General features: G+C 40.2%; 1 protein-coding gene across 2 annotated transcripts in view; it reads right to left on the reverse strand.

The window, feature by feature from the left end:
• Nucleotides 1-6,683: 6,683 nt before the first annotated feature.
• Nucleotides 6,684-12,490, reverse strand: part of Sf3b1 (splicing factor 3b, subunit 1) — a 42,333-nt gene continuing 36,526 nt past the window's right edge. The window contains exons 23-25 of one of the 2 annotated variants that reach the window (NM_031179.2): nt 11,818-12,090; nt 9,454-9,670; nt 6,684-9,007 (exon numbers count right to left, since the gene is read on the reverse strand). In NM_031179.2, coding sequence (NP_112456.2) covers nt 8,849-9,007; nt 9,454-9,670; nt 11,818-12,090 — 649 coding nt within the window. In that variant the 3' untranslated portion in view covers nt 6,684-8,848. The remainder of the gene's footprint in view (nt 9,008-9,453; nt 9,671-11,817; nt 12,091-12,490) is intronic. The other variant, XM_030243736.1, reaches the window with a different exon arrangement.

The raw sequence follows: 12,490 nt of genomic DNA on the forward strand, positions 1-12,490 counted from the left end.
GCTGGATCTACCAACTGGCTCTCTACCTCTCCTCTTAAACTATATCAGTTCTGAACTGCAGGAAGAAACCCTCATGTGCTTCTGGCAAAATCTGTATTCCCTTGTATCCTCAAAAACTATTAAATCAAAATTTAAAAATGCATCCTTTGATTACTTGCTTGTAGGAAATAGGCAGGTTTTGTCTGTCTCTCTCTCTCTCTCACTGCCTTCCTCCTGACTACACAGCATATACATCATACCTGCTGCCAAAATACTCATCCATGTAAAATACAAATAAATATTTTTAATTTTTAAATCAATATACAGCAAAAAGGGGACCTTTATCCTGAAAGAAGCAGAGTGAAATGTTGGGGAAAAAAACAAAAAACATCAGCTCTTGGAGCCAAACAGCTCACGTGTGAATCCGGGCTCCCTCGCCTAAAAGGTGTGTGATGTTGTCTGTTCTTGTTTTGTTTTGTTTTTCGAGACAGGGTTTCTCTGTGTAGCCCTAACTGTCCTGGAACTCACTCTGTAGACTAGGCTGACCTCAAACTCAGAAATCCGCCTGCCTCTGCCTCCCAAGTGCTGGGATTAAAGGCGTGCAACACCACTGCCCGACTTGTTGTGTGGTTCTTGAGGGCTTCAGTCACATTGGCTCTAGGCACAGAATATTACCAGTTACTGTTTGAGTTTGAAGGTTTATAAATTATGGTCAAATGGTGGCAAAAAAAAAAAGCACTCAATTTTAAAATACTTTTGTAATAAATGAGAGAAATGCTTGTTTACATTATTTTAAACAGCCTTTGTCTTTTAAAACATACATCAAGTAATTGTAAATATTCATTTAATAAAAATATACCCTTCCTAGCAGCCTTTATTCATCCATAAGGCTTGTCAGATTTCTAGGACTGTTCTCTTTTCAAATTACTCAAAGTGGGAAGTCTGTTTTCCTGGGCTTTGCTGCCCCCTTTCAGAAACTAAGTATACTACAGAAATCAGAATGTTTTGAACAAAGCTCTTCACAGTGAACTTTCACCCCTTGTGAGTTACCACCAAAGAGTTGTTTGCTTGAAAATATGTCTGCCCACTCTCATGCTTCTAATTTCTTGCACAGTTCTTGGCATCAACAATCTGTCTTGAAATAATTCAGGGGTCAGCTTTCAGATTGAGTCCCTTGGCACAGGTGCCATGGACAGGAGGATAAGCAGGGAGTCCTCCATGCTCTGTTGATATACACAGTCCACCTGAGTGAAGAGAAACCTGAGTGCAGAGTGAGGGGCAGTATGGATCGTGGGTGCTGCCATATCTTAAAAGGCTGGACCACACAGTCAAAGAAGCTTGTTGTCAAAGAACTGGCAGGAGCCAGTCAGGTGAAGAGGACCCATGAACCTTGGCATATGCCAAGGCAGGGCAGCCAGTTCAGGTAACAGCAAGAGAGGAACTGAGTTGGGCATGGTAGTGCACACCTATAATGCCAGTGCTAGAGGACTGAGGCAGAAGGATTTCCAGTTTGAAGTCAGTTGGGGCTACCTGGTAAAACCTCATCTCAAAACAGAGCATGTGTGGTCATACATGAGGTCACTGTTTCAGTCCCTGGGTTGGGTATTTTTAAAATAACTATTCTACAAGACTAAGACCAAAACTCAATTTCAGCACTTAAAATCCTGGCATACTAAATGTATCCATTGGTGATATCAGCTAGGAGTCAAGCCAGTGCCAGCTGACTACATGCCGCTTCCCAACCTCCCAGAGCCCTTTCTCCTCCAGACAGCAGGAATAAATGTCTACTTCCGAAGGCCGCTGTGAAAAGTAAATAAGCAATGGATATTTGTTCATAAATTACAAAGCATTGTCTTAGTCAAGGTATCTATTCCTGAACAAAACATCATGACCAAGAACCAAGTTGGGGAAGAAAGGGTTTATTCAGCTTACACCTCCAAAACACTGTTCATTACTAAAGGAAGTCAGGACTGAAACTCAATCAGGTCAAGAAGCAGGAGCTGATGCAGAGGCCATGGAAGGATTTTTTTTTTTTTTTACTGACTTGCTAAGCTTGCTTTCTTATAGAACCAAAGACTACCAGCCCAGCGATGGTACCACCCACAAGGGGCCCTCCCTGCTTGATCACTAATTGAGAAAATGCCTTGCAGCTGGATCTCATGGAGGCATTTCCCCAACTGAAGCTCCTTTTTTCTGTGATAACTCCAGCCCGTGTCAAGTTGACACACAAAACCAGCCAGTAAAACTGACCCCTTGTCAACTTCACAAACACATCACTATTAGGCCTCAACCCTTACTTTCGTATTCATTCCCAAGATCTAAATAACATTATAAGTCCCACAGTCTTGCATATTAAAAGTCCCATCCCTTTAAAATATCTTTTAAAATCCAAAGTCTTTTTAAAATTAGAAGTCTCTTAACTGTGGGCTCCACTAAATTACTTTCTTCAAGAGGGAAAAATATCAGGGCACAGTCACAACCAAAAGCAGACACCAACCATCCAATTCTGGAATCCAACTCACAATCTGGGCTCCTCCAAGAGCTTAGGTCATGTCTCCAGCCCTGCCCTTTGTAGCACACACATTGTCTTCTAGGCTCCAGCTGCATGTACTCCACTGTGGCTGCTGTTCTTGGTGGTCATCTCATGGTACTGGCATCTCCAAAACACTCCATGACCCCTTCAGTCCTGGGCCATCAATTGCAACTGAGGCTGCACTTTCACCAATGGCCTTCCATGGCCTCTCACAGTGCCGAGCCTCAGCTGCTCTGCATGACCCCTTCATGCCTTCAAAACCAGTACTACCTGGGTGACTCTTACACATTACCAAGTCCTGCTGCAGCAGGAGTACAACCTTGGCTATTTCTGGAACACAGCTTCTTTGTGCTCTCAGAAAACACTTCCCAGAAGATGTCAGCTCAATGATGCTGGTCTCTTCTTAATCACCGCTAATTTCTTAGCTCCAGCTAACCAGCATCAATAGTCTCAGTAATGCAAAGGTTTCACTTTAGTGGTTCTGGTTAATCACAGCTGATTCTTCAGCCTCAGCTAACCAGAACCACAAAATCTTAACAATCAAATAGCAACAGCCCTGATAAGAGTCTTTAATCTTCCCTCTGGATCTTCACAAGCCAGACCTCCATCTTCATCTTCTGCACTGTTCTCAACATTATCTTCCAAGCTCCTACACAATATCCCACAGAGCTCTTAACACTGGATGGACCTTCTAGCCCATTCCAAAGTCCAAAGCCCTTCCACGGCCCTCCCCAAAACATGATCAGGTTTGCACAGGAATTCCTCACTATGCTGATACCAATTTGTCTTAGTCAGGGTTTCTATTCCTGGACAAAACATCATGACCAAGAACCAAGTTGGGGAGGAAAGGGTTTATTCAAGCTTACACCTCCAAACTGTTCATCACTATAAAAGTCAGGACTGGAACTCAAGCAGGTCAGAGAGCAGGAGCTGATGCAGAAGCCATGGAGGGATGTTCTTTACTGGCTTGCTTCCCCTGGCTTGCTCAGCCTGCTCTCTTATAGAACCAAAAACTACCAGCCCAGAGATGGTACCACCCACAAGGGGCCCTCCCTGCATCACTAATTGAGAAAATGACCCACAGCTGGATCTCATGGAGGCATTTCCCCAACTGAAGCTCCTTTCTCTGTGATAACTCCAGCCTGTGTCAAATTGGCACACAAAACCAGCCAGTACAAGCATTAATCGTATGGAAGCCATGCTGCTGCTTATAAAATAGTTTTTTAAAATGTTTCCTTTAAGCATAAAGATCCTAACTATGATGACCTCTTTGGCTTTTTCAAAGTGGTCTCTCCTCAAACCATAAAGTCTCCTTCATCACAATAGAAACAATAAATAGAATAAAAAATAAGATTATAGCAGGATGCCGGGATATGTATAACACTATCTCAGTACCTCTCCACTTAAGATTGCCACTTACTGAGGAAAAAAATATTATGTCCATTCTATGAATTGAAAAACTGAGATGGGTGCTGGGTGTGGTGGTGCACACCTTTAATCCCAGCACTTGGGAGGCAGAGGCAGGCGGGTTTCTGAGTTCGAGGCCAGTCTGGTCTACAGAGTGAGTTCCAGGACAGCCAGAGCTATACAGAGAAACCCTGTCTTGAAAAACCAAAAAAAACCAACCAAACAAACAAACAAAAAAAAAACTGAGATGAAGTTGTCCAAGGTCACACAACCAACAGTTGGCATACCAGGTTCTAAACCCAGGACTAACACCAAAAGCAGTGAGTGAGCCTGTACTGTGGTAGCACCCTGTTCTCTTCCCTTGCATGTTCCCGTAGAAGGTTCTTTACCTATGCATGTCTGAGCAGCACTATGTGGACTCAGTGGGGTTGTTTGCTTGTTTCAAGAAAGAGCACTTCAAGCTGGAAAGGGGAAGTGGCAGGACAGATAAAGGAGAAACCGGAGGGGAAGAGATTGGGGCTGAGTTATTAAACCATTACACACATGTACCAAGTTCTCGAAACAACTTTAACAAATGGAATGATCTGCTTTACCTCTCTCAACCCCCACTGACCCAGCCTGGTCTCCCTTCACTACAGGAAGCCACCTTTGGGGAATTACACTATTATTGACTTTACATGGAAACTATTGTCAATTTTTAGCTTGTGGCAGAGAGGTGGTAATGATACACAAAGAATGAACGATTTACCATTTGCAGATACTACCCCCACCCACCCCCGCCAGCAGTTTCCAGAATAACACTTCAGATGAAACCCTAGCCCTAAAGGCACTCGGTTAATCTCTTTAAGCACGTCCTTCCCGTGCCTGAGGGTCTGTGGTAGGATCCCTGCAGCATGCCTGAGGTCCTAGGTTCCATCCTCAGCACCACAGATAAAACCCTGCCTAAACTTAGCAGTCAGACTAAAACAAAGTGTATATCCAACAGGTCACGACATCCAAAACACTACTAACAAATCTCCAGATTTCCTAATATGAACACTAAATATGCCACTGCTCCTTCAGGCCTATGAATCATGACTGCCTGGCAAAGCTAACTAACTCCTCAGCAAGTCATGCTCAACTCAGTAGCTCCCTCTAGGAAGACAAGCACTAGGGGAACGAAGCACACAGGGTTGTTCTTTCAAAGGATGGGAAACAGAACTTGGGAGCAAACATGGTTAATAGCTAAGTGACCTTGGCACTATCCTGTCTGATCTTTTACTTTGTGCTTTATTGTGCACACAAGGATTGAGTTATTTCCAGGAAATCTTTCACTAAGTTGTGCTGTTACCCGTAAAAAACAAACAAACAAAAAAATGTACTCGGTCAGACTCCCAAAGTTTGAACCAACTACAGCAGCATGCTGGACCCGCTCCCATGGCATGTTACTCTGTTGGTTACGGAGATTGTAGAAGCCCCTCCTCCACTGCTTCCTACATGAATGTCTGCACCAACGACAACCTCCAAAACTAAGATGTGTTGTTGCATTAAAATAACAGACTTCCTCTGGAATTTGACTAAAAGTGTGCTCAAACTTGAATTCTCCATTTCTTCCTTTTGTTATCAAGCTGTATCCACAGGTTGCTTCCAACATTTATATATTTGTTGTAGAAGGTTGTTTGCAACATACATATACATTACTCTGGGTCAGAAGCATGAAGAGTACATAAAGTTAAGATTTAATTGCTATGTATTAACTTAGCTTTAAAAGATGATTACAGGAGATATTGAAGGCATTGTAAGGTCGATTATATTCTCTTAGAGGCCGGCTAATCAGGCTGAATACACAGTATGACGGCAGGCTAAATGCAGTCCTAAAAGATCTCAAGGGTTCTTAATTTTGCTGTGAGGTCTGCCCAAACTTACCTCTGATCATCTCAGAGGCCTTAAGAGACCCCTGAGGAGGTCCAAATGGAGCAGGCCTCCTCGGGTGCCAGACCCAAGTGTGCCATCTCATCTCTGAATGCACCTTTGCAGCTTCCCTTCCACAGAACTTACGTGGCCATTTACCAGCAGGTGTCGTATTTTTAAGTATCGCTTCTAATTGCTTTGCAGGCATTATTGCTTAAAACAAAATGCTTTCTACATACACCATACTTCAGCAGTCCTACTTGAAAGCCTAAGGCTGCCTGTGATCCCAGACTTTGGAAGGTAAAGGTAGGACCGCCCAGATTTTTAGGTTAGCCTGAGCTACAAGTTTCCAGTCAAAATCTCAACTCTGAAGCTGTCTCTCAACCCAAAAATTTCACATGTAAAAGATGGTGCGTAGAGGCAAGGAGATGGGGTGTTCCTGGCACCTAAGCCAAAATTGGGGATGCATTTATAGGACATCCCCAGCATAGGATTTTCTTGCCTAAACAAACTGTTAGTGCAGAAACAAGAGTGATTCTGGGATTGCTATAATGTATCTTCATTTAAATGTTCAAAACGTAAACACCACTGGAAGCCTGAGCCAGCCTACTTATCTGATAAACCTGCAATTATCTTCTTCCAACTTATTTCAGGTTTGGTAGGGTCTTATACATGCTCCAAACAGGAAAACTTGTAACCCTCCTGCTTCTGCCCAGTGCTGGGATTACAGGCCTGTGCTCATGCCCGCCTCAGTTCACTTGCTTGACCAACAACCCAAAGAGCTCTAAGTAGTTAAAATGGTAAACCACAACAAAGCAAACACAGCATGATACCATAGAGAGTCAACTAAGATTAAGAACTGGTATACTATGACTTTAGATGTGATAAGTTTTATTTATCTGGTGGTACTTGATGCTCACAGGGCACCATACAACAAATATTAAAAATACAATATAAAAAAAAATAAAATCAAACAGCCAAAGAAATATCAATTCCATCAGAGGGCAATGCCCAGAGAAAAAAAAAACCAAAGCCCAGAGAAAAACCCACCCCTCTGTCCCCTTAAGAACATGAATTCCTCCTGCCTAAGTTTCACCTTAAGAAACATCAAAGTGCTAAAGAAAAGGTCTTAGTTGAGAAGTGTTAAAACGTGACATAGCATCTTTCACAAGGGTTTATCCCAAAATGCTTTCCTTATTCAATAAGAGCATTTCACAATCCAAACATCTTTGAGTATCTATTTTGGTCCTAATCTTGAGATTGCAGCCTTCAGCATTTTTTCCCCTTATCCATTCTCAGATTACCTCCATCAGGAAAATGTCACTTAAGGGGTAAGCAGTCTCCTGTGAGCTGTAGTTCTACTGCAAAATTTAATTTTTAAATAAAAAGCAAGAAGTTAAACAAACTTAAGTATTTTAATTAATAATACAATAAAATGTTCCCAAGTGGTTTAAAGTCAAATTTTAACTTTGAGAAATATACTCAATTCAAGATTGTAATTACCAAGGGTTATTTGAAATCAACTATACAAAACATTTAAAAGTGCTTAGGTATGGCTAGGAATTTTCTAAGAACAGGGAAATGGTTTACTACACAATGATAGTCAGACCACATACAAAGAACAAGAATCCGTGCGTCCTGCATGGGGACGGTTAATGCTCAGTATCCATTCTGAGAAAGCAGAGCAGAAGCTGTCTCTAATCTAATCTGATCTTCCACCAGAGTCTTCCTTGTTAACAGTCAGAAGCACAAGCTGCCTAGCACTCCTGACAGTCTGAGGGTGGTAGAGTCACATGCCAGTCACACTGATGGCAGAATTTATTTCCTTTTAGAGTCCACACAAGTACAGAGGGAGACAAAACAGTGATGGCTAGAAAAGTTTTAAAAACAAGAAATTTGGGGCATAAAATTAAAAAACAATAAACAACAACAAAAAAAAGCTGATTCATTAGTTGACCCAAAACATTAAAATAGCCCCTTAATGCTTGTTCTTCATAAACTGAACGGCATTTTGGCTTATGCTCACACTTAAGCCAATACAGTATCTGACTGCTACATACAAGCTAAGCAAATCTAGGCATCTCTGCATCTTCCATTGCACAGCACCCTGGTACCTAAGGATCTGCGCCCACCCTTCCGTTACATGAAAGGCCGGATCATGTGCACCTTCGAAGCCCCTTCTTCAACAGACAGTGGCTAGCATTCAACAGGTGTTCAATAGCTGCTTATAAATAAACTGATTAGAGGCATCACACAAAAGCCCAAAGACTGTCCTACTATATAATTATTTCTTAGATAGCCTCACTCCCAACAGGAAATACACTATTCTAAGTTACAGACAGCTTCTCCACTTTATAAGCACAGGCCAAAGTTGGACAAGAAGTAAAATATATCCTTCATGTCTGCTCATAAAGCATTTTGAGAAATCAAGGTGAAAGGTGCTATGTAAGTACAAAATAATACTTAAGACAGCTCAGTCAGAGTGCTACTTTTCTATGGTGCTGGAACTGTTATGCTACACTGAGGGGAGGGGCACCCCAAGCTACTCTTCATTACCAACAAAACAATGGGCTTTTGACAAACAGGCCATCACTATATAGTTTGCGTGCTGCTGTGTTCCATAATAAACTAGGTGACAAAAGATGAAATTAATCCACTTATTCTACACAAACCAGTACTTTACCAAAGTTTTGCATTTTACAAGTCATATTCAAAAAACACACACAAATTAGCATTTTGTACACGAATGTTTATTTCTCAATTAAACATTCCCTTTAAACACAAGGAATGAATTCTAAATCTTCATAAAGATGAATAAAAAATGATATCCCTCCAGTATAGTGTGTATAAGCACTGTCCTTGGTCACTACTGCCATTTACTGTTTAACATCAAAAAAACAAAAGTTATTTAAAAATCATGCTACTGGATTTCTATCCCTCCACTATGACCAGCTCTACACTGATCGGCAATGTTTTACAAGTTTATATCATCAGATTGAAGCAGGTTTAAGGTGTGAAACAGCTGTATTAGACACAAAGTTACAAGATATAGTCAAGTTCGTAACGAATATAGGTGTTCTTATCGTCATTGTAGATTCGTGGGTAATGTGCTATGAGAGCATCCTGGGAGCCAATGTAGATGGAGTTGTAAATTTTCCAATATACGTCTCTGACTTTCCGAGCTGGGTGGAACAGACCCTAGAATAAATAAAAGGTAGAGTTACTTCTATCTTCAAGGGGAAAATAAATAAATAAACAAACTTTAATACACTATTAGCTATAAATATGATGCATGGTGGCACACACATTTAAATCCTAGCACTTAGAAACAGAAGCAAGTGGATCTATCTACTTCAATGCTGGCCTGGTCTACATAGTAAGTTCCAGGCCAGCCAAGGCTCAAAAAATAAAATAAAACAAAAGTACTTACTTTGAAGAGGGAAGGAAAAAAAGTCTGGAAACTGAGTAACAAAATTGTGGTGGGTAAATACAAAATCTAACCTAATTTAATCTAATCTGTATCTCAATACAGAACTGTCTTCCACATGGTAATTAGGGAATGACTGACTTCAACATATTTAAGTAATTTTTTGAGCAATCCCCGCATTTAATAAAAAAAAAGTAAAAACCCACATTTAACCTACCTGTAAGCAATACTGCAACATTCTGCATGGTCCAATAGCAACCCTCAGGCCCTCCAGAGCTCCCATAACTGCCTGGATTACATGGGGAGATGTCTCAAACACATTAGGCCACACATAGTTCAGTAAGTGATTCAGAGAATCCTCACAGCCAAATCCGTAAACACCAAGTGACATGTGCTGCACCACTGCACTCGCTGTCTGTCTGTGAACAAGGTCCCTGTAATAATGGAAGGGAAAAGTCTCTTTAAATCAGTCCCATTTTTATATTCACTTGTACATGCGGAACTAATTACTCTCAGGAGTCAATCTCATTTTAAATTCTGTAACCTTAAATATTTGATAGTTAAGTCACAAGTCAAAATGAAATTTGTTCTCAAACTGGTATGATTTCATTCAAAAATTCAATTTAAGAGAAAAATCTACTAGGTTTTTAAACCTGCACAAATAAGAATTTTTATCTCTAGCAGCATCTGAATTTGTATCCAGGACATATCAATCTATTATTCATATACTGAGTGCAACCAAAATAGTGTTCATACTTTCTGCCAAAATATTAACAACCCCTCAAAGGCATTAGGAAAAAAATCTGAACACTATAATTTGCTATCTAACTTATTTAATGATAAAGTTTCAATGTTTCACAGCTGAAGAAGTATTCTTTTTAGTAATTTTCAAGTTACTACCTCAACTTGCACACTTTCTAAAAATTTCTTTAGAATTGAAAACAATCTCTAAAGCACAGTATTTTTAAAATAAATATAGAAGCAACAAATATTATGAACTTCAAAATTTTATGAACTTCAAAATATTATGAACTTGAAAACCTTTCTAAAACAGTTGAGATCTCAATAAAGAATGAATAGAAAATTATTCTGGTGATTAAATTTACATGAAAATTACAAAAAGATTTGACAGGAGTCTAAATTTTCTATAAATAAATTTGATATATTAACTGAGTATATGAGATTCAAATATATTTTGCAGTATAATATTCAAGAACCTTTTTTTTCTTATGAATAACAGCCCCCACAACAGAAAGTTTGCCAAATTTTCAATTCTACTATCACTTTTATTTGTAGTCAGTATGTGAAGAGACAAGTCATGTTTTCTTTTCACAAAATTCCATCCATTCAGAACAAAACTTTTAACCTCAAGTCCCACCTCTCAACAGTTGTAATGTTCAGGAATTCCTCACTAAGAAGCAGTCTAAGGGAGAAGCAAGGTGATTTACTGCTATTTTGTTTGGTCCCAGAAAGGTAGCCTTTTCAGACTGACTCCATAACTTACATCTGCACTTCCTAGTACCTCACTAAATCTGTTTATAAAATGACCTTTATGAAGGTCCCTGAGTAACTGGCTATACCAGGGACTGAATCTATATATGGGCTTCTTGCATGACAGAAATGTGCTTTACCACTGAATTACAACCCCCCACCTAACTCTCAAAATGTTGTTGTGAGACAGGGCAGGTGCACAGGTTGGCGTGGAAAGTTTCAATCCCCCAGCATCAGCTTCCACAGTAGTTGAGATTACAGGCTACATTGTGGCTAGTTTAGGTAACACTTTAAGCTGTACACTAAAGCAACCAGCTAAAAACTTAAGCAGCACTGAAACTACTTATACTTCCTTTGTAATCTTGGTAGGTACAATTAATTTCTGGACCTCAATCTAGAGATAAAATGTAAGACTATCAGGTAACACAAAAGTAGTATTAAACTAATAATAGCTAACATCTGAACACTGGAGGGAGGGCTGCAGAGGAAAGACTATGACTCTGGCAAGCTATCTTCATCTTCAATATAAGGTTAAGATTAAAAAACCTCAGATGTGCTGAGAATAAAGATCGTTTGTAGAACACTGGCTTAACATGTATGTATGGAGCCCTGGAGTTACACACAGTGCTAACTAAATCCAGGCATTTAGTGGTACCTGTCTACAGTCCTGAAACTCTGGAGGTAGAGGGATGAGAAATGAAGTCTAAGGTCATGTTCAGCTACATAGTAAGTTCAAAGCCACCCTGGGTGACCTGAGACCCTGTCTCAAAAACAAAACTATTGGCTTCTCTGCCATACTAATTCATGTTCACCTTTTTTTCCCTAATTGTTTTAAAAAACAGTAAATCCATTATTGTATTTCAAAATCTACTTAGCTTAACACATACGAAAAGATTAACAAGAATAGGGAACCTGGGAGAGAAAACCTGGGTACCTAACTATAACAAATATAAGGTAAGAAATTATACTTATGTGAAATAATCACAGTAATATTTCTTCTTTAACAATACAACATTTAAAGTAATCTTAGTAAACTCTACACTGACGCATAATTGTCCATAATTTTTCTGCATTTCCTTTAGTCACTTGCCTGTCCATTAACGCATCCTCAAGTAAAGGCGTCACAGCATAGATGTAGTCTTTCCCCATTTCGCCGATATACTCAAACAAGAAGGAGAGTGATTTTAACACTCCATTTTGCACATTAAGTTCAGGAACTCTGTATTCATTCATTAAGGCAGGCAGTACTGTGAAGGGGGAGCATGTTTCAGCAACAATGGCTATGGCTACAGTCGTACAAACCCTGTTCTGCCTTTCCTGAACTTTGAGGTTGTTTAAAAGTGTAGCCAATACATCATGAGGGCTAAAAAGAAAGAAGAAACACATCAGCATGTTATCATACTTAGGAAATTTGCTCTCAGAGACTACAAAACCTGCAAGCGAATGGATAAAACACACTACTTTCTTATCACTAAAGGATGTCATTACAACTTCCAAAAATAAAAAAGGCTAAAGAGGAAAAAAGGTTTAAAAAAAAAAAAGCTTCAGGGGAGGGCGACCCCATAGGAAGACCAGCAGTCTCAATCCCTGGGAGCTACAAGAGACTGAGCCACCAACCAGACAGCATACACTAGCTGGTCGGAGGCCCCACTTGGCACGTATATAGCAGAGGTCTGCCCTCGGTGAGAAGATGGGCCTAATCCTCAAGAGACTTGAGGCTCCAGGCAAGGGGGATGCCTATTTAGGGGGCAGGAGGAGAGCAC

This window comes from Mus musculus, chromosome 1 (genome assembly GCF_000001635.26).
Source record: "Mus musculus strain C57BL/6J chromosome 1, GRCm38.p6 C57BL/6J".
NCBI classification, from domain to species: Eukaryota; Metazoa; Chordata; class Mammalia; order Rodentia; family Muridae; genus Mus; species Mus musculus.